The 18,287-nt window shown below is 49.4% G+C and overlaps 1 protein-coding gene across 3 annotated transcripts; it reads left to right on the top strand.

Annotated features, from left to right (window-relative positions):
* On the top strand, positions 1 to 16,968 carry ARSA (arylsulfatase A). Of its 3 annotated transcripts, XM_028746737.2 has the most exons (10): positions 1 to 122; positions 627 to 762; positions 3,808 to 4,832; positions 5,450 to 5,690; positions 7,744 to 7,962; positions 10,215 to 10,384; positions 11,865 to 11,989; positions 13,270 to 13,397; positions 14,888 to 14,990; positions 15,097 to 16,968. In XM_028746737.2, the coding sequence occupies exons 3-10, from the start codon at positions 4,606 to 4,608 to the stop codon at positions 15,408 to 15,410; spliced, it is 1,527 nt and encodes a 508-aa protein (XP_028602570.2). In that variant the 5' UTR covers positions 1 to 122; positions 627 to 762; positions 3,808 to 4,605; the 3' UTR covers positions 15,411 to 16,968. The 3 variants fall into 3 exon arrangements, with proteins under 3 accessions (XP_028602570.2, XP_028602573.2, XP_028602572.2); XM_028746740.2 differs by lacking the exon at positions 627 to 762 and having other exon boundaries at positions 45 to 122; XM_028746739.2 differs by lacking the exon at positions 1 to 122 and having other exon boundaries at positions 524 to 762.
* The last annotated feature ends 1,319 nt before the right edge of the window (positions 16,969 to 18,287 follow it).

Here is an 18,287-nt window from a genome sequence, read left to right as displayed (position 1 = left end):
AGGGCCCCGCCCTTCAGCGGACTCACCAACTCTCGGGGACTGCAAGTCCCAGCCTGCCCCGCGCCGCGGGATCTCGGGGGCGCGCGCAAGAGCAGCTGTCGCCGCCGCTGTCGCTCAACCCGGTGGGTCTCCCCGCGATGGGCGAGGCGCGCGGAGGGAAGGTGGAGGGTCGGGCGGATCGTGGCGGGGCTGCACCCGGTCTGGGCAGAATCGCCGGGTCGTGGGGGAAAAGGGACAGGCGGGCGGGCGGGCGGGCGGGCGACCTCTCTCTGCGGGCACAGCTGGCACCGCGATGCCCCTCCGCGCGCCCTTTGCGCTCTCGCGCCCCGGATTCCCCCCAGTTCTGCAAATGGGGGGATAGATGCCCGGGCGGGGCTCGAGAGTGGCCACACTTCTGCTGGTGCCATGCCTAGAGCGAATTCGGAGCGAAACTCGATTCGGGGAAGACCCAGGGACGTTTGCCGGGGAAAGTGCACAGGATTTTGGTTAGGGAGGAGGGCGGCGATCGCCCCCAAATTGTTGCGCTTCTTTTGTTGAGTGGGGCGGGCTTCCGCTTGTCGGGGGTGGGGCGGGCAGAACCTCAGGTAACTGAGCATCTCTAATGCTTTTCCATGACCTTTTTGAAGCACTGGGGAAGTGAAAGTGTGGGCGTGCCCCGTGAAGTCAGCGGCCGGACCCTGCGCCTCCTGATGCCTCAAGGCAACGCCAGGGACGTTCTCCTACCCCACTCCAGGCATATTCTTGGAGCATTTCTGAGGTTGGGTGAGTGTTGCTCTGGGAGGATGTGGGCTTTGTGGTGGGGGACGAAGAGGAGCTTCTCGGGAAGATTAATTTAGGAGCTCTGCTTTGGAAGCTGGCCTAAGATGCAGAGGCTGAGGGGGACCCCACTGGATTAGACGGAGGTGAGCTTCTGAAGAAGCAATATATATATATATATATATATATATATATATATATATATATATATGCAGGTTTTGGTGTCCTCGGGTGTCTTCCCGTGTAAAAGTTGGGGTGTCTAGGCGACGTTTCGACGAGGTCTCACTCGTCATCTTCAGGCTGGTGCTTTCGGCTTCTTGTTACTGGAACAGAGCAGGATCTCAGTGTTTGAGTTCCTATAAATACTGTTGAGGAGGTGTGGTGTATAGCCTCCAATGTTCTGGGCAGAGAGGAAGTTCCCAGGCTTGTGTGACTTTTCTTCTTTTGTTCCTTAATTGCTTGAGGGATATCTTGAGTGATTTCTTGAGTGATATCCTGAGTACCACTTAGGTGGGTCATTAGGTATGGATTAGTTGCTAAAGCCTTTGTGTCTTGACCTCTTGAACTTTGTGAAGAGTTTTTCTGAGAAGATGGCTGTACTGCATTTAGTTGTGCTCTGGCTTGGCTTCGTGTATAGGGGCGAGCTGTGGTTTTGTGGCCTGTGCCAGCCAGATCTGTGTGTATATATATATATATATGTGTGTGTGTATATATATATATATATGCACTCAGACAGGGAACTAGAAATGTGGAACAAAGGTGGGTGTGGATCAGGGCCAGATTTACGCATAAGCTAAACAAGCTATAGCTTAGGGCCCCACTCTCTTGGGGGCCGCAAAAAAATTAAAGGAAAAATAAACTGCAAAAAAAATAAAAATGGCTTTAGATACCTATTAGGTCCATAAATTGCCTTATAGCATATATTCAGCACAGGAAACAGCGACAAATAGTTGTTGACAAAGGACAGCTGGACATATAAAGGGCCCCATTACCTTCAGTAGCTTAGGCAGGCATCCCCAAACTCGGCCTTCCAGCTGTTTTGGGACTACAACTCCCATCATCCCTAGCTAACATGACCAGTGGTCAGGGATGATGGGGACTGTAGTCCCAAAACATCTGGAGGGCTGAGTTTGTGGGTGCCTGGCTTAAGGCCTCATCAAACCTAAATCCAGCCTTGGGTGTGGATGAGCCCTAAGCTTTTAGAGTTCTTTGAGAATGTAAAAAATCAGTTGTGTGGGTTTTGCTGATGAACACGGTGTACTTAGATTTCACAAAGTGCCTAACCCCATGGGAACTTGGCAAGAAAGTGAGAAAAGGTGTCCTCATGTGGGCTGCTAACCTGTTAAAGAACAGGTTTAGAGTTCTTTGAGAATGTAAAAAACCAGTTGCATGGGTTTTGCTGGGGAACACAGTAAAATCTCTCACTGCCTCCATTTCTTCCCCTTCTATTTGCAAGGAGGTGATGGGACCAGTGGCCATGATCTTCTTTTTTTGATGTTGAGCTTCAAACCATATTTTGTGCTCTCCTCTTTCACCCTCATTAAAAGGTTATTTAATTCCTACTCACTTTCTGCCATCAAGGTTGTGTCATCTGCATATCTGAGGTTGTTGATATTTCTTCCAGCAATCTTAATTACGGCTAGGGATTCATCTAGCCCAGCCTTTTGCATGATGAATTCTGCATATAAGTTAAATAAGCAGGGAGACAATATACAGCCTTGTCACACTCCTTTCCCAATTTTGAACCAATCTGTTGTTCCATATCCAGTTCTAAGTGTAGCTTCTTGCCCCACATAGAGATTTCTCAGGAGACAGATGTCTTTCTGGAACTCTCTAGCTTTCTCCATAATCCAGCGCATGTTTGCAATTTGGTCTCTGGTTCCTCTGCCTCTTCTAAATCCAGCTTGCACTTCTGGGAGTTCTCGGTCCACATACTGCTTAAGCCTGCCTTGTAGAATTTTAAGCATAACCTTGCTTGCGTGTGAAATGAGTGCAATTGTGCGGTAGTTGGAGCATTCTTTGGCACTGCCCTTCTTTGGGATTGGGATGTAGACTGATCTTCTCCAATCCTCTGGCCACTGCTGAGTTTTCCAAACTTGCTGGCATATTGAGTGTAGCACCTTAACAGCATCACCTTTTAAAATTTTAAATAGTTCAGCTGGAATACCATCACTTCCACTGGCCTTGTTATTTGCAGTGATATCTAAGGCCCATTAGACTTCACTCTCCAGGATGTCTGGCTCAAGGTCAGCTAACCTGTTAAAGAACAGGAATACAAGAGTAGGAATCAGTGGAGAGTTTTGCTGGTGGAGGGGTTTAGAAAGCAGAGCCTCCAAAATCCGAAGTCCCAACCAGTGTTGTTGTTGTTTAAAAAAATGTTCAGAAATAATCTCAAGGAAGGGTTAGCAGTGACGTGGTCCTGCTTCCAGAAAACATCACAATATTCCGTGTGGTCGAAACATAAAATAATTGTGTGTAGTTTCAGAAGGATTTCTCCGAACTGGATGACAACAAAATGGGAGGTATAAGTGTAAATTGATGGAAACTAGGACAGATCCTGAATTCACACAGAGGCTGACAGCGTCTGACCTGGCAGTGACTTACTGAGAATGGGATCTTGGCATTGTGGGATCATTAACCAAGTGTGTATATAAGCAAAAGGCAAATTCCATGCTAGGGTTCCTTAAGAAAAGGATCTAAAACAAAACTGCGGATCATTTGTAATGTGCTCTGCACATCTTTGCTGTGACCGCATCAAAACCTGGTCAGTATATTGCAAAGGGATATTGCAGAGCAGCACACAGGGCAGGAAAGGAGAAGCGGAAATTCTCTGTGTGGAAAAGTTGCAATGTTTGTGGCTTTTTAGATTAGAAAAGCAGTTAGTCACAGGAATGGTGTGGCAAACATGATCATATTCATGGTATGGACATCTGCAGGAGTTCTTCTGGCAGGGGGGAGGGAAGTTAAACACAGAAAGTGTGGAGCTGGCTATAAATCCCTGTGAAAAATGAGAAGAATAGGGCATATGCATTTTTTTGTCTCTCATTACAGGTTCTATGAATGTTGGAAACATGGGTGTAGGGGAAGTGGAAAGAGCAAAGGTTTCTTTCCCCCCTCTTATAATGCTGGAACTCAGAGCCCTTCAGTGGAGCTGAATGTTGGAAGATTTCAGGACAGACGAAACAAAGTCCTACCTCACTCTGTGTATCCTTAAAGAGTGTTGGCTTCCACCTTAAATGGCTTTAAAAGAGGGTTTGGCAGATTCATGGTGGATAAGCGCTAGTTAGCCACGCTGGCTGTGCTCTTCAGAATCAGGACACCAGTTCCTGGGATTCCCAACTGGGGAGAGGAGCTGTTGTGCTTGGATGCTGCTTGGGACTTCCCTACTGGATCATCTGGTTGGCCCTGTGAGAACAGGATCCTGGATTAGATGGGCCTCCTTTGGCTTGATGCAGCAGCGTTCTTCTTTTGTTTTAAGAGAGTCTTCTTTCTTTGGTCTTCATGTTTTGAGTGATGCACTCTTCAATATCTCCATCCCTGCCGAGCTGTCGGTTCTCCTTGCAGACTTGTCTTCTACAGAGCACCTGCCATCTGCCTCAAAGAGGAGGATTATCCGTGACAACCTCCTAGTGCTGTGAATTTGCTATTCTAGAGTGCAGGTAGCTGAGAAGAGGCAATGGTTGTTTTGAGCTGGAGAGGCTAGAATATTTTGGTTCCTGCCCTGTCTCTGTAGTCACTCCAGCAAAGCTTCTTCTGACTGTAGGCCAACAGGCTTCCTGGCACCAACCTTGACATTAAGTACCTGGGCAGCATCCAGGGACGGTCTTTGGGGACACGCCTTCATTAGCCATGCCTTCTCTGGGACTTGCGCTTCTGTGTCTGGTGGTCCTGGCTCCGCTGAGTTCAGCCAGCCAGCCCCCCAACATTGTCCTCATTTTCGCCGATGACCTGGGCTTTGGAGATCTGGGCAGCTATGGGCACCCCACCTCCTCGACACCCAACCTGGACAAGATGGCGGCCGCCGGCCTACGGTTCACTGACTTCTATAGCAGCAGCCCCGTCTGCAGCCCCTCCCGGTACGCCAATCCCCATCTCCCTTTCTTGATCAATTGTTGGGAGCTAGTTAATGTGACATAAGTCACACCAAAGGGGACAGTCATCTTTCCCGGACTCAGTCCCTCCTCCCCACGCCCCAGATATGCAGTTATACAGACTATGCTAACCGTAAAATGTTCTGGACACCAGTACACACACGATGACTGGTTCTTGCATGTTCTATCGCTCCCTTCCCTTAGTCCTTGGGCAGGGGTGGACTTTGGTAATATGGCACCCTGAGCAAGGACAAAATTGGGCACCCCTTCCAACCTTGAGTCATTATTATTGGGTATTATTATTACCGTATTGGCCCGCAAATAAGCCACACCTTTAAAATGGGGGGGGGGGGGAAGGAAAGACAATACCGGAATATAACCTGCTCCCTTAAAATTGGGTTACATGCTGAAAATTCCTGCGTTTGGTAGAATTGTAACTGTCCAGATTGCCCTAAATTTGGCGCTGCCTGGGGCACCTTTCCTTGAGTGGGCAGGTGACTGCATGTTCATTTGGAGTGGGTGGGGTTTGGCTGGAGCTAGGTGACTGCCTGGCTGTTGGCCCAGAAGTCTGGTGTCTTTCCTACCTGCTCTTACCCCTCCAGGGCAGCCCTGCTGACGGGTCGCTACCAGACCCGCTCCGGCGTCTACCCCGGCGTGTTCTACCCTGGCTCCCGAGGAGGCCTCCCCTTGGCCGAGGTGACTCTGGCGGAGCTGCTGAAGGGGCGAGGCTATGCCACCACCATGGTAGGCAAGTGGCACCTGGGCCTTGGACCGAATGGGACGTTCCTGCCCACGCACCAAGGGTTCGACCACTTCCTGGGGGTGCCCTACTCGCATGACCAGGTGAGATGTGGCCCGGTGGGCAAAGCAGGGAGCAGCGCAGGCTCAGAAGGGGGGAGGCTTGGCGTCGCTGCAGGAAAGGAGGACAGCTGGGCTAGGAGACCCTTGTGCTTTAGGCTACAGCTGAAGCAGTTTTGATGAGAAGGTCTAACTCAGATCTGCTTGGGGAGATGCAAGGTTTCCCCCCTCAATTACAGCATTCGCTGTGAATTTGGTGGTTTGTTCATTTTTTTATATAAAAAAAGAAAAGCACTGAATTCAGCAGGTTCGGATTTCAACCTGACTACCTTGGGATGCGGGTGGCACTGTGGGTTAAACCACAGAGCCTAGGACTTGTCGATCAGAAGGTCGGCGGTTTGAATCCCCGCGACGGGGTGAGCTCCCGTTGCTCGGTCCCTGCTCCTGCCAACCTAGCAGTTCAAAAGCACGTCAAAGTGCAAGTAGATAAATAGGTACCGCTCCGGCGGGAAGGTAAACGGCATTTCCATGCGCTGCTCTGATTCGCCAGAAGCGGCTTAGTCCTGCTGGCCACATGACCCAGAAGCTGTACACTGGCTCCCTCAGCCAATAAAGCGAGATGAGTCCTGCAACCCCAGAGTCAGCCACAACTGGACCTAATGGTCAGGGGTTCCTTTACCTTTACCTTGATATTATATTGGCAATACAATATCACTTAATTCTTTGGAAAATGCTTCTCACAAACAAATCACAGAACTGTAGAGTTGAAGGGATACTGAGATTCATCTAGTCCATTCCCCTGCAATGCAGGGATCTTTAAGCATTAAATTAACAACGCCATGAACTTTAAACATTACATTTCAGAATGTGGCCTTGAGCCCTATTTACTGGGAAGCGACAGCAGGAGAAGGCTGTTGCCTTTGGGCCTGGAATTTGGGGGTTTCCTGGGAGCATCTACATAGTTGCCCCTCTTGGGAATGGGCTGCTGGTCTGGACGGGCATTTGGTCTGCTCTGGCAAGGCTCTTGTTAAGTTCTTCGCTGTGAAATGTTGATGAATTGTGTGTGAGAGAGAGAAGTGCCAGATTTACATATAAGCTAAACAAGCTCTAGCTTAGAGCCCCACTCTCCTGGCCCCCCCCCCAAAAAAAATTAAAGGAAAAAAACTTGCATGTACATTTCAAAAATGTAAGATAAAAAACCAATAAAATAAAACCTACATACAGCAACAGTGTTTTGTGTTGTGTAGGCTCCTCTGATGTAAGTCATGGGCCCCGCCTGCTAGCCTGCTGCCTAAAATATCACTAGTTTGTTCCTTTCTATAATAATATTATAATAATTTATTATTTTTACCCTGCCCGTCTGGCTGAGTTTCCCCAGCCACTCTGGGCGGCTCCCAATCGAGTGTTAAAAACAATACAGCATTAAATATTAAAAACGTCCCTAAACAGGGCTGCCTTCAGATGTCTTTTAAAGGCTTATTTCCTTGACATCTGGTGGGAGGGCGTTCCACAGGACGGATGCCACTACTGAGAAGGCCCTCTGCCTGGTTCCCTGTAACCTCACTTCTTGCAATGAGGGAACTGCCAGAAGGCCCTCGGTGCTGGATCTCAGTGTCCGGGCTGGACGATGGGAGTGGAGACATTCCTTCAGGTATATTTCTATATATAGGGTGCCTACATTCTGCGTGGACTAGTTGCATGCCAACATGTGCAAATGGCTTGAGATACCTATGAGGTCCATCAATTACCATATAGCATACAGTCAACACACAAAACAGTGACAATTTGTTGTTGACAAAGGACAGCTGGACATATCAAGGGCCCCATTACCTTCAGTAGCTTAGGGCCTCATCAAACCTAAATCTGGCCGCGTGTTTGTGTGTGTGTGTGAGAGAGAGAGAAATATTAAGGTTAAACTTCATCATTGCCCATATGGGAGTGGTGCTGGTGGAGCTAGAACAATGAGTGGCAACCCTTAAATGGGCTTCTAAGGCAATGAGCGCCTGTGGTTTTGTGTGCATTCTGTGCCTCTGGCATGTTCTGACTGCTCCTCTCTCCTGTGATAACACTGCCTTTCCCCTTCTTCATCCTGTTTCAGGGTCCCTGCCAGAACCTCACCTGCTTCCCCCCGGACACGCCCTGCTTTGGGACCTGCGACCAGGGAGTGGTTCCCGTCCCCCTGTTCTGGAACCAGAGCATCATACAGCAACCTGTGTCCTTCCCACACTTGCAGCCTCTCTACAACAGCTTTGCCCGAGACTTCATTGTCGCTTGCGCACGGCGCAACCAGCCCTTCCTGCTATATTATGCCTCCCATGTAAGTTCCAGAGCTCTTTGTGCAGGCTTGGGGCAAAGAACCCAGGCAGTTAAGTTTTATTCCTGTCCTTCGGATGGGCTGGAGCCTGTTCTCTGGAGTCCAGCAGAGCTCCAGCGCTGCCTGCTGCTGTGTGAGATGTGCTTGTATGCCACACAGGCAAGAATGAGCGGCCACATGGTCTTCCACCTCTCTTGTTGATGGGAATTTTGATGCACCCCGCTCCCCTCTGAAGCTAATATTACTATTTATTACTTATACCCCAACCATCTGGCTGAGTTTCCCCAGCCACTCTGGGCAGCTCCCAACAGAATATTAAAAGCACAATAAAACATCAAACATTAAAAACTTCCCTAAACAGGGCTGCCTTCAGATGTCTTCTAATAGTCAGATAGTTGCTTATTTCCTTGACATCTGATGGGAGGCTGTTCCACAGGGCGGGCGCCACCACTGAGAAGGCCCTCTGCCTGGTTCCCTGTAACCTCATTTCTCACAGGGAGGGGACCTCCAGAAGGCCCTCGGAGCTGGACCTCAGTGTCTAGGCTGAGTGATGGGGGTGGAGACGCTCCTTCAGGTATACTGGACTGAGGCCATTTAGGGCTTTAAAGCACCAGCACTTTGAAGTGTGCTCGGAAACGTACTGGGGGCCAATGTAGGTCTTTCAGGACTGGTGTTACATGGTCTTGGCAGCCACTCCCAGTCACCAGTCCAGCTGCCACATTCTGGATTAGTTGTAGTTTCTGGGTCACCATCAAAGGTAGCCCCACGTAGCGTGTATTGCAGTAGTCCAAGCGGGAGATAACTGCAGCAGGTGTTTCTTCACAAAGAGCAGAACTGCTGCAAGTCTCTTGTCTTGAGCGGCTTTTGAAAAAGGGTTGGGTGCTTTAAAAGAATAGTCTGAGTTCCCCGTATCATGCTTAGCCCCACCCTTGGGTGATGCATCCTGCAAAATAATCACATGTATGCACATTTCTGATGGTCCAGACCCTTCTCAAAACCTCAAGGCTCTTCTGCTGCCAAATAATGATTTTATAAATATAAAATGCTGCATGTTTCTGACCACCAGGTGCGGGCAGTTAAGAGCACTGCTGGGCTGCCCCTGTCTTTAACAAAGAATTGTAAGGGTTGGAAGGGACTCTGAAGGTCCTCTAGCCTAACCCCACACAATGCCGGACTCTTAACTAAAACATACATGGTAGATGGCCATCCGACCTCTACTTTCCTTCCTCCAAGGAAGGAAAGCCCATCATCTGCTATTGTAGATGGTCTGTTCTGCTACTGTTACAGATAGGTAGCCGTGTTGGTCTGCCATAGTCAAAACAAAAAAAATTCCTTCCAGTAGCACCTTAAAGACCAACTAAGTTAGTTCTTGGTATGAGCTTTCGTGTGCATGCACACTTCTTCAGATACCTGAATCTTCAGATACCTGTATCTGAAGAAGTGTGCATGCACACGAAAGCTCATACCAAGAACTAACTTAGTTGGTCTTTAAGGTGCTACTGGAAGGAATTTTTTTGTTTTGTTCTGCTACTGTATGACTTGCGTCATCAGAAAGTTCTTCCTGGTGTTTAGTGGGAACAAAACAAAATAATGAAGTTAAAACACCATTAAAACACTGCAACAAGGCGATTAAACCAGTTAGTAATGCTGCAGCAGCCTTATAATCAGTTCAAAGGCCTGTGAGAAAATGTGTTTCTTTAAGTTGTCTCCTAGAAGTCATGGGGGGGGGGGCATATCTCCAGATGGAAAGACTTATACAGTGGTACCTCTAGTTACAAACTTACCGGTAATTTGTTCCGGAGGTCCGTTCTTACCTGAAACTGTTCTTAGCCAGAGGCATGCTTTCGCTAATGGGGCCTCTTGCTGCCGCTGTAACCTGAAGCATTTGTTACCTGAGGCATTTGTAACTTGAGGTACCACTGTATATAACAAGGGAGCCACCACAGAGAAGCCCCAGCCAGAAAAATGGGAATGGTAGAGATCAACTTTTGGACAAATTAAGCTGGGGGTGGAGCATGGCGGTACACATAGTTTTAATTTCACAGCATCTGTTCTGTCAACTGCAATGAGCCAGGATGCCTAAAGCAGGAGAGAGAGCTAGTCCCTCCTGCATCGTCCTTGCAAGCTCCCCAGAGGTGTCTGGCTGGACCACCTTGGTCACTGGAACCAGCAAGGCTCTTCCGAGGTTTCCTGGTGAAACTATTCTGCTGAAGTTAGGAACATTGACAAGTGCCTTTTTCTCTACTCATCCACAGCACACGCATTACCCCCAGTTTGGGAGCCAAGAATACGCAGGCCGCTCGCCCAGGGGCCCTTTCGGAGATGCCCTCCTTGAGTTTGATGGATCCGTGGGGCACATTTTGCAAGCGCTGCAGGACAGCGGGGTAGCCGAAAACTCCCTGGTGTTCTTCACTGCCGACAACGGGTGAGGCTGCTTCTCATCTCCAAGATATCTAACCCAGAGCTGGGTCTCAAAGGTTTTTTTGCTCGGGAAGCAGGAAAGATTGGCAAAGACTGTTGCGGATTTGATTAGGACGGACAGTGAGTTGCTGACATTGGAGACTAGTTCTGCTGCCTTAATATACTTTTTGACTACGGCCGAGCTCCTGAGCTCCTTGAAGGCAAATTGCTCCATCTGGCCATAAGATATGGCTGCAGAATTTGGGGAGCTTTGAGTTCCAGGCAACTTATGTGCATTGAACACATGCAAGTTCAACTGTATGCGGTTGACATTGCACAAATTAAACACATGGAAGGCAGAGAGCTTAAAAGCTCTTTTTGCACAGGGTTTCCCCAGTGCGGAAAGAGCAATAAAACTCTCAGACTTGCTTACTGGGCTCTGGGAGGCTCTCGTGAGATCTTGCGATGGCCATGCAAAATCTCGCAAGAGCCTCCCAGAGACCAGTAAGTAAACTCAGTGTTTGAAAGCTTTCTTTCCCATTTGTGGTGAGGGGTTAAGACCCTTTTGGCATGCCGGCTCTGGAAGGTAAAGATGATCGCACAGGGGCACTTCCAAGGCGTTGTTTTGACCATACGCAATTTTGGCTTTATACACACAGCCCTGGGACATTAATCCCTGCGTAAGACGCAAGTGATCTGCACCACGTTTGTTAGAAAGGGGATGTTTTAATGGAAAAGGAGCGAGGTCCCAACCAAAGAAGAATGGTAACTTAAACTGATGGAATATATCTAACATATAGAATAAGAAAACAAGAAAAACAAACATTTAAAGAAGACTGGAGAATGTTTACTGAATATATGGGTGAAAATTGTGTTCATTTGAAAACACTGGTAGCATTAAGATAAATTCGACAGTGCAAATAAGATTTGATGGATGTAGCAATTGATTACAGAACGGTTTAGTTCATGTAAAATATGTAGAGATGTAAGGTATGTAAAAGGACACGGGTAGTGCTGTGGGTTAAACCACAGAGCCTAGGGCTTGCCAATCAGAAGGTCAGTGGTTCCCTGCGACGGGGTGAGCTCCCGTTGCTCAGTCCCTGCTCCTGCCAACCTAGCAGTTCGAAAGCACATCAAAGTGCAAGTAGATAAATAGGTACCACTCCGGCGGGAAGGTAAACGGCATTTCTGTGCGCTGCTCTGGCTCGCCAGAAGTGGCTTAGCCCTGCTGGCCACATGACCTAGAAGCTGTACGCCGGCTCCCTCGGCCAGTAAAGCGAGATGAGCGCCACAACCCCAGAGTCGGTATTGACTGGACCTAACGGTCAGGGGTCCCTTTACATTTAAGGTATGTAAAATGAACCATGGAAATAACAAAAGGGAATTTATTGATTTAAGGTTGCTTAAATGAATATTTTGAAATGTAATTTAGAAAATGTTTTAAATGAAAAAGTGGTGGGGTGGGGGAATATTGCATCCTAATGTTCATTTCCTCTCGCTTGCAGCCCTGAAACTATGCGCATGTCCCGAGGAGGCAGCTCTGGCCACCTCAAGTGTGGCAAGGGCACAACGTATGAGGGTGGAGTGAGGGAGCCTGCTGTGGCCTACTGGCCAGGCCGCATTGCCCCAGGTACGTCCGGCCCTTGCGGCCTCAGGGTTGCAGCAACCGCTAGAGCAGGTGCAGTCCTGCATCCAGGGGTGGAGCAAGGTGGGGGCAATGGGGGCGGGCCGCCCCAGGTATCATTACCGAGGGGGGTGACATTCGGCACACTGCATGCCTGCGATTCCCGCCTACTGCAATCTGTCAGGGGAATTGATGGATCTGGGCCACTTTGCCGGCAGCCTCCCCCCCCCCCCCCCGTTTTGACAGCCCCGCGCTCCCTGGCTGCTTTAGGAGGCAGGCAAGCGAACAAGGGCGAAGGGAATAAGAGAAGGAGAATCTCCCTCAACTCAGGACCCAAAGCCTGTAACCCCAAAAGAAGCTCAAGAACTTTGGCCAACCCTCCCCTAAAAAAAAGGGACACGGGTGGCGCTGTGGGTTAAACCACAGATCCTAGGACTTGCCGATCAGAAGGTCAGTGGTTCGAATCCCCGCGACGGGGTGAGCTCCCATTGCTCGGTCCCTGCTCCTGCCCACCTAGCAGTTCCAAATCACGTCAAAGTGCAAGTAGATAAATAGGTACCGCTCCGGCGGGAAGGTAAACGGCATTTCCGTGTGCTGCTTTGGTTCACCAGAAGTGGCATAGTCATGCTGGCCACATGACCCGGAAGCTGTACGCCAGCTCCCTCGGCCAGTAAAGCGAGATGAGCGCCGCAACCCCACAATTGGCCACGACTGGACCTGACGGTCAGGAGTTCCTTTACCTTTACCCCTAAAAAAACCTCAACAACTCCTGGCAATGACAATGGGTAGATCACAGCCAGTCTTTTTATACTGTCAGTAGATCACAGTCTCTTGGGAGTCCAACTAGATTTCAAGGGAGGAGGGGGTGACAAGAAATTTTCCACACCGGGTACCACCTGACCTTGCTACGCCACTGCCTGCATCTGCCCTGGCTACCCTTCCTGCCTTTTGTTCAGAGGATGTTACAGCACATGTCTTCCCACTCTGGGCTTGGCACCTCATGGTTGCTTTTTAAATTTTTTTTTAAGGACTGTCTCCCCATCCTGGACCTTGCAGGCCATGCTTACAATCCGGCAGGCAGGAGAGGGGTTGCTTTGGCTGACGACGAAACTAGGTGTATTGATTGCCTGTCAGTTACATGGGGGTGTTACAATACTATTTTTAATGGATTTCTAGGGGGTACACCCTCCCCGGGTGGGCTAAAACAAGTCAACGCCAAAATATAAAGTACCATACCCCCATTGTCTTTCGCTGCCCCTTCTTTTCCTGTCTGTTTCTGCATTCAGGTGTGACCCATGAGCTGGCCAGCACCCTAGACATCCTGCCTACCGTGGCGGCCTTGGCTGGGGTTCCTCTCCCCAATGTCACACTGGACGGCTACGACCTCAGCCCCATCCTCTTTGGAAGTGGGAAGGTGAGCTTCCGGTTGGTTTCTCCGTCTCAGCATCGGCCGTCACAGTCAGCGTGAATTGAAATGGGCTGCCGGTTGGGGGGCAGGTTGGGGCAGGGAAGCGGGGTGGTCCGTTGACCCCTCTGCACTCCATCCTGTTTCCGTGGTGCCACTGCCGACTGGTCTTCCGGGATTGCAGCAGTTCCACCACGTTCCCTCTGACACCATTTGAGGGACCGCAAGGCGTCGAGCGAATCTCTGAGGCCGTGGTGCTTGGGGGGAGCTTGCTGACGCTGGAGAGCAGCTGTGCTACCTAGTTTGAGAAGCGTGCTGGATTTAGGTTTGATGAGGCCCTAAACTACTGAAGGTAATGGGGCCCTTGATATGTCCAGCTGCTGCTGCTGGAGCAGATACTTCTGTGCTTCCAGGTAAGGTTAGGTTAAGCATGTGGGAATGTTAAGGATAGTAGGAGAGGATATATCGATGAAATATTATCCTTCCTTCACTCACTCTACATGTAGCAGAGCAGAAAGCTAGTTTGCAGATTAGTTTGAATCTCTTTAGTTAAGCAGATTGGATTATTCCTGGTGTCCCCTTTTATCCTTCTTAAAAGAATAAGGACACAAGAGTCTCTCCTTAAAAGTAACAAGAGGTTTACTCACATTCAGTTCACGGTATGATCCCCAAAGGCAGGCTCTAGCTAGCAGTTACAAATACAGTGGTGCCTCGCAAGACGAAATTAATCCGTTCCACGAGTCTCTTCGTCTTGCAGTTTTTTCGTCTTGCGAAGCATGGCTATTAGCGGCTTAGCAGCTTAGCGGCTATTAATGGCTTAGCGGCTTTAAGAAAAAGGAAACAAACTCGCAAGAACTCGCAAGACATTTCGTCTTGCAAAGCAAGCCCATAGGGAAATTCGTCTTGCGGAACGACTCAAAAAACGGAAAACCCTTTCGTCTAGCGAGTTTTTCGTCTTGCGAGGCATTCGTCTTGCGGGGCACCACTGTACAGAGAAAAGTGTGGCTTACATCCTTTGTAAGGATCAAAGCCCATGCGCTGCTGGCTGAGAGCCAGCAGACAGCAAAATACATTAAGAGAACAGCATCAAGAGATCAAAAATGGCAGCAGGAGAGCAGCGTGGAATCGAGAGAGAGAGATGGCTGCATGACTCGTCTCTTTTATGGAGTCAGCCAGAGCCAGGCCCATCTCCCTGGTCACATGCAGGGGGAGGATGCTCCAGACCAGTGGAACAGGAAGTTGCACTGACCGGATGTCCCCCTGCTTGTGCCCATTCTAGGGAAAGAAGGAATGTTGCATTTGACTGCACCAGTCGATTACACTCCACAAAGCAGACCTGTCGCTGATGCCGTCCCACTCAATGTTTTCTCTCTTGGCAGCCAATGAAGTGGAAAATCTCATGCTTTGCATATTACCCTCCCCATATTGTTGTTCCTTAAATTTATATGCTGCCTTTCAACCAAATATCACAAGGCATATCTTTCTGGCTCCACTTTCAGAGTCCCCGTCAGACCATGTTCTATTACCCCCCAGCCCCCAGCCAGTCGCTCGGCGTCTTCGCAGTCCGTTATGGAAAATACAAAGCCCACTTCTTCACGCAAGGTAAGCCCAGGGCTTGATCCTGCCTTGCTCTCCCTATGGTCATCTGAACCCCTTCCTGACCTGGGATGGCAATGATGGGGCCTTTCTCCTTTTTGTGTCATTGCAGGAGCCTTCCACAGCGACACGACGCCCGACCAGGACTGCCACGGGTTGACCCCCCTGAAGGGCCATGAACCCCCGCTGCTCTTTGACCTGGAGTCAGATCCTGCAGAGAATTACAACCTCCTTCGAGGCGGCTCTGTGGGACCCGACGTCCTGTCTGCCCTCAAGGAGCTCTGTCTGCAGAAGGCGCTTTTCGATAAACAGATGGAGTTTGGGGAGAGTCAGCTTGCGAGGGGCAGCGACCCGTTGCTGGAGCCCTGCTGTTCTCCTTCGTGTAGCCCAAAGCCTTCGTGCTGCAGCTGCGCGTCGGACTCTTAGCCTCCCTTGCATAAGCTCCTGCCACTCGCCGTACTCTGTACATGCACAGCTGAACAGTTGCGAACTCCAATGAGGGCTTTCAGCACCCTTTTCACTGAGGGAAATCCACGTTAGGGACATAGGAAACTACTTCATACTGAGTCAGACCATTTGGCCCAACTAGGTCTGTATTGTCTACACAGACTGGCAGCAGCTTCCTGGGGATTCAAGGAAGGGAAGTCCCCAGCCCTGCCTAGAGATGCAGGATTTGCACTCAGGACCTCAGTACTTTTAAAACAGGGGTCAGCAACCTTTTTCAGCCGTGGGCCAGTCCACCATCCCTCGGACCATGTGGTGGGCCAGACTATATTTTGGGGGAAAATATGACAATATTCCTATGTCCCACAAATAACCCAGAGATGCATTTTAAATAAAAGGACACATTCTACTCATGTAAAAACACGCTGATTCCCGGACTGTCTGTGGGCTGGATTGAGAAGGCGATTGGGCCGGATCCGGCCCACGGGCCTTAGGTTGCCTACCCCTGTTTTAAATGTCCATGGATCCTCAGAGAGGCTGGTCCAACAGTGCGAAAGCAAGGCATGGTCTTAGAGGTGGTTGCAGCAGGCAGCTTTGCCTCTGCCCATGCCAACATACTCTGTAAAACCTTGCCACTTTGAGTGTTCGCGATGACTGATCCTCTTCCTCTTTCTCCTTGGAGGACTTTGTGGGATCAACTTCCAACCGTGCCTCGCTCATCTCCCCCGAGGGCAGTGTTCTGGGTGACTTGCATTTAGGAAAGAATTCCGTCCAGCCAGAAGTTGCCTGGTTTGCTCTGTGTTCTCTTTGACAAATGCCTCTCTGCTCACTGGAATTCGCCAGTCTTCAGGCAGGGCCTGGTAGGGCTTGGCTTATTAAAAACTTCCCTAAACAGGGCTGTCTTCAGATGTCTTCTAAAAGTCAGATAGTTGTTTATCTCTTTGACATCTGATGGGAGGGTGTTCCACAGGGCGGGTGCCACTACTGAGAAGGCCCTGTGCCTGGTTCCCTGTAACTTCACTTCCCGCAGGGAGGGAACCGCCAGAAGGCCCTCGGGGCTGGACCTCGGTGTCTGGGCTGAACGATGGGGGTGGAGACGCTCCTTCAGGTATACAATGTTGAGGAAAGTATCCTGCAACCTCTTGGAGACACTGGCAGGGTCTGCCACAGCAACATCAATCAGGAAGGTGTTTCCCATATTTCCTGCAGGTGACTGGAGAGGCAAATCTTCTGGAAACTAAAAACAAACTTCCTCATGGGAAGCAAATGGTGCACTAATCTGGAGGAAGGCTGTACTCTTAATATCTCTCTGCTTGTGAGCTGATGAAGCATCATGCGGATTTGAATGCCATCCTGGCTTGTAGGCAGTCTTCTTCCTCCTTTCCCCCAGCTGGAAATTGTAACAGTGGTCTGCCTAATAAGGATGTTGCAAATGTGGCTGAGATATGCTTTCAAGGCTCAAAATGCCCTTTATTAACGCAGTATTTTTATTTCACCTTTCATACCGCATCCCAGGAATAATAAATGAAATTGTAATAAACTTGTGCTCACAGAGGTATTTTTTCCAGGAAAAAGATGTAATCAGGTCTGCATTTTGCCAGGTGATTTTGTTTCTAAAAAATGGGTGGGGGTAGTATTATATGGATTATTTGCTGTTCATAGTCTGGTTTAAAACCATGTATATATTTGATTCCCCCCCCCCCTTAAATTGCCTCTGGCTGTTTTAGGAAAGGTGGGAAGAAAATGTAATAAGAGTAATGAATGGCATACAATTTTCATTGGTGATATAACAACAACTTATACAGTCATACCTTGTGTTGCATCCGCTTCATGTTGCGTCTTTTCGCGTTACGTCCCGTGGCAACCCAGAAGTACCAGAACAGGTTACTTCCGGGTTTTGCCACCCGCGCATGCACAGAAGTGCTAAATCACGCTTCGTGTATGCGCAGAAGCGCCAAATCGCACCACGCGCCTGCACAAACACAGCGCTTCAAGTTGCAGGCATTTCACATTACGGATGGGCCTCCGGAATGGACCTCTTCCGTAACACGAGGTACCACTGTAATCAGTTTTAGAAAAATAACTAGCTAGCTAAGGAAAGTGGATATGACATTTGGTCATCTCAACTCTGCCTGGAAGAAGAACCTTTGGGCCCAAGAAATGTCAGAGAAGCAATTGGGAAACCGATTTCAGCCTCACCACTTGGCCAAAGGTCTCTTGAGAGCCAGTGTGGTGTAGTGGTTAAGAGCGATAGACACGTAATCTGGGGAACCGGGTTCGCGTCTCCACTCCTCCACATGCAGCTGCTGGGTGACCTTGGGCCAGTCACACTTCTTTGAAGTCTCTCAGCCCCACTCACCTCACAGAGTGTTTGTTGTGGGGGAGGAAGGGAAAGGAGAATGTTAGCCGCTTTGAGACTCCTTAAAGGGAGTGAAAGGCGGGATATCAAATCCAAACTCTTCTTCTTCTTCTTCTTCTTCTTCTTCTTCTTCTTCTTCTTGGTGATGTGGAGGCATTTGCCAGCCTGGCCCCAAGGTGTCTTGCAGGCTGAGGTGGATCAAAGTTGAGTTGTTCTCAACAGCCCCTGTGATGTTTCCATAGCTCTATGGGTTTCTCTGTGAGCATCCTTCCAAGGGACCTCTGGGGTTATTTGTGAAATTGGGCAGGCTGTGGATTGAGTCCCAACATCTGCTGCTCAGATCAGACCAAACAGAACGGCCTTTCTGGGCTTCCAGAAGATTGCAGGCTTCCAGAAGGTCTATTGTGTAGAGGTTCCACAGCCCAGCCATGATGACCAGACCCCCTCCAGAAGTTCTTTGGAGACACTGTAACGCCCAGTGCTCTACTGCCCGCAGAGAG

Source organism: Podarcis muralis, chromosome 10, assembly GCF_964188315.1.
Source record: "Podarcis muralis chromosome 10, rPodMur119.hap1.1, whole genome shotgun sequence".
In the NCBI taxonomy this organism is placed as follows: domain Eukaryota; kingdom Metazoa; phylum Chordata; class Lepidosauria; order Squamata; family Lacertidae; genus Podarcis; species Podarcis muralis.
The sequence above is the reverse complement of the archived record's forward strand: the minus strand, read 5'-3'. Positions and strand labels throughout refer to the sequence as shown.

Excerpts from the sequence above, each read along its gene's own strand:
- ARSA (XM_028746737.2), top strand. The coding sequence starts at position 4,606 with ATGCCTTCTCTGGGACTTGCGCTTCTGTGTCTGGTGGTCCTGGCTCCG. Across the intron at positions 4,833-5,449 it reads CCCGTCTGCAGCCCCTCCCG|GGCAGCCCTGCTGACGGGTC; the intron begins GTACGCCAATCC and ends TTACCCCTCCAG. Across the intron at positions 10,385-11,864 it reads TTCTTCACTGCCGACAACGG|CCCTGAAACTATGCGCATGT; the intron begins GTGAGGCTGCTT and ends TCTCGCTTGCAG.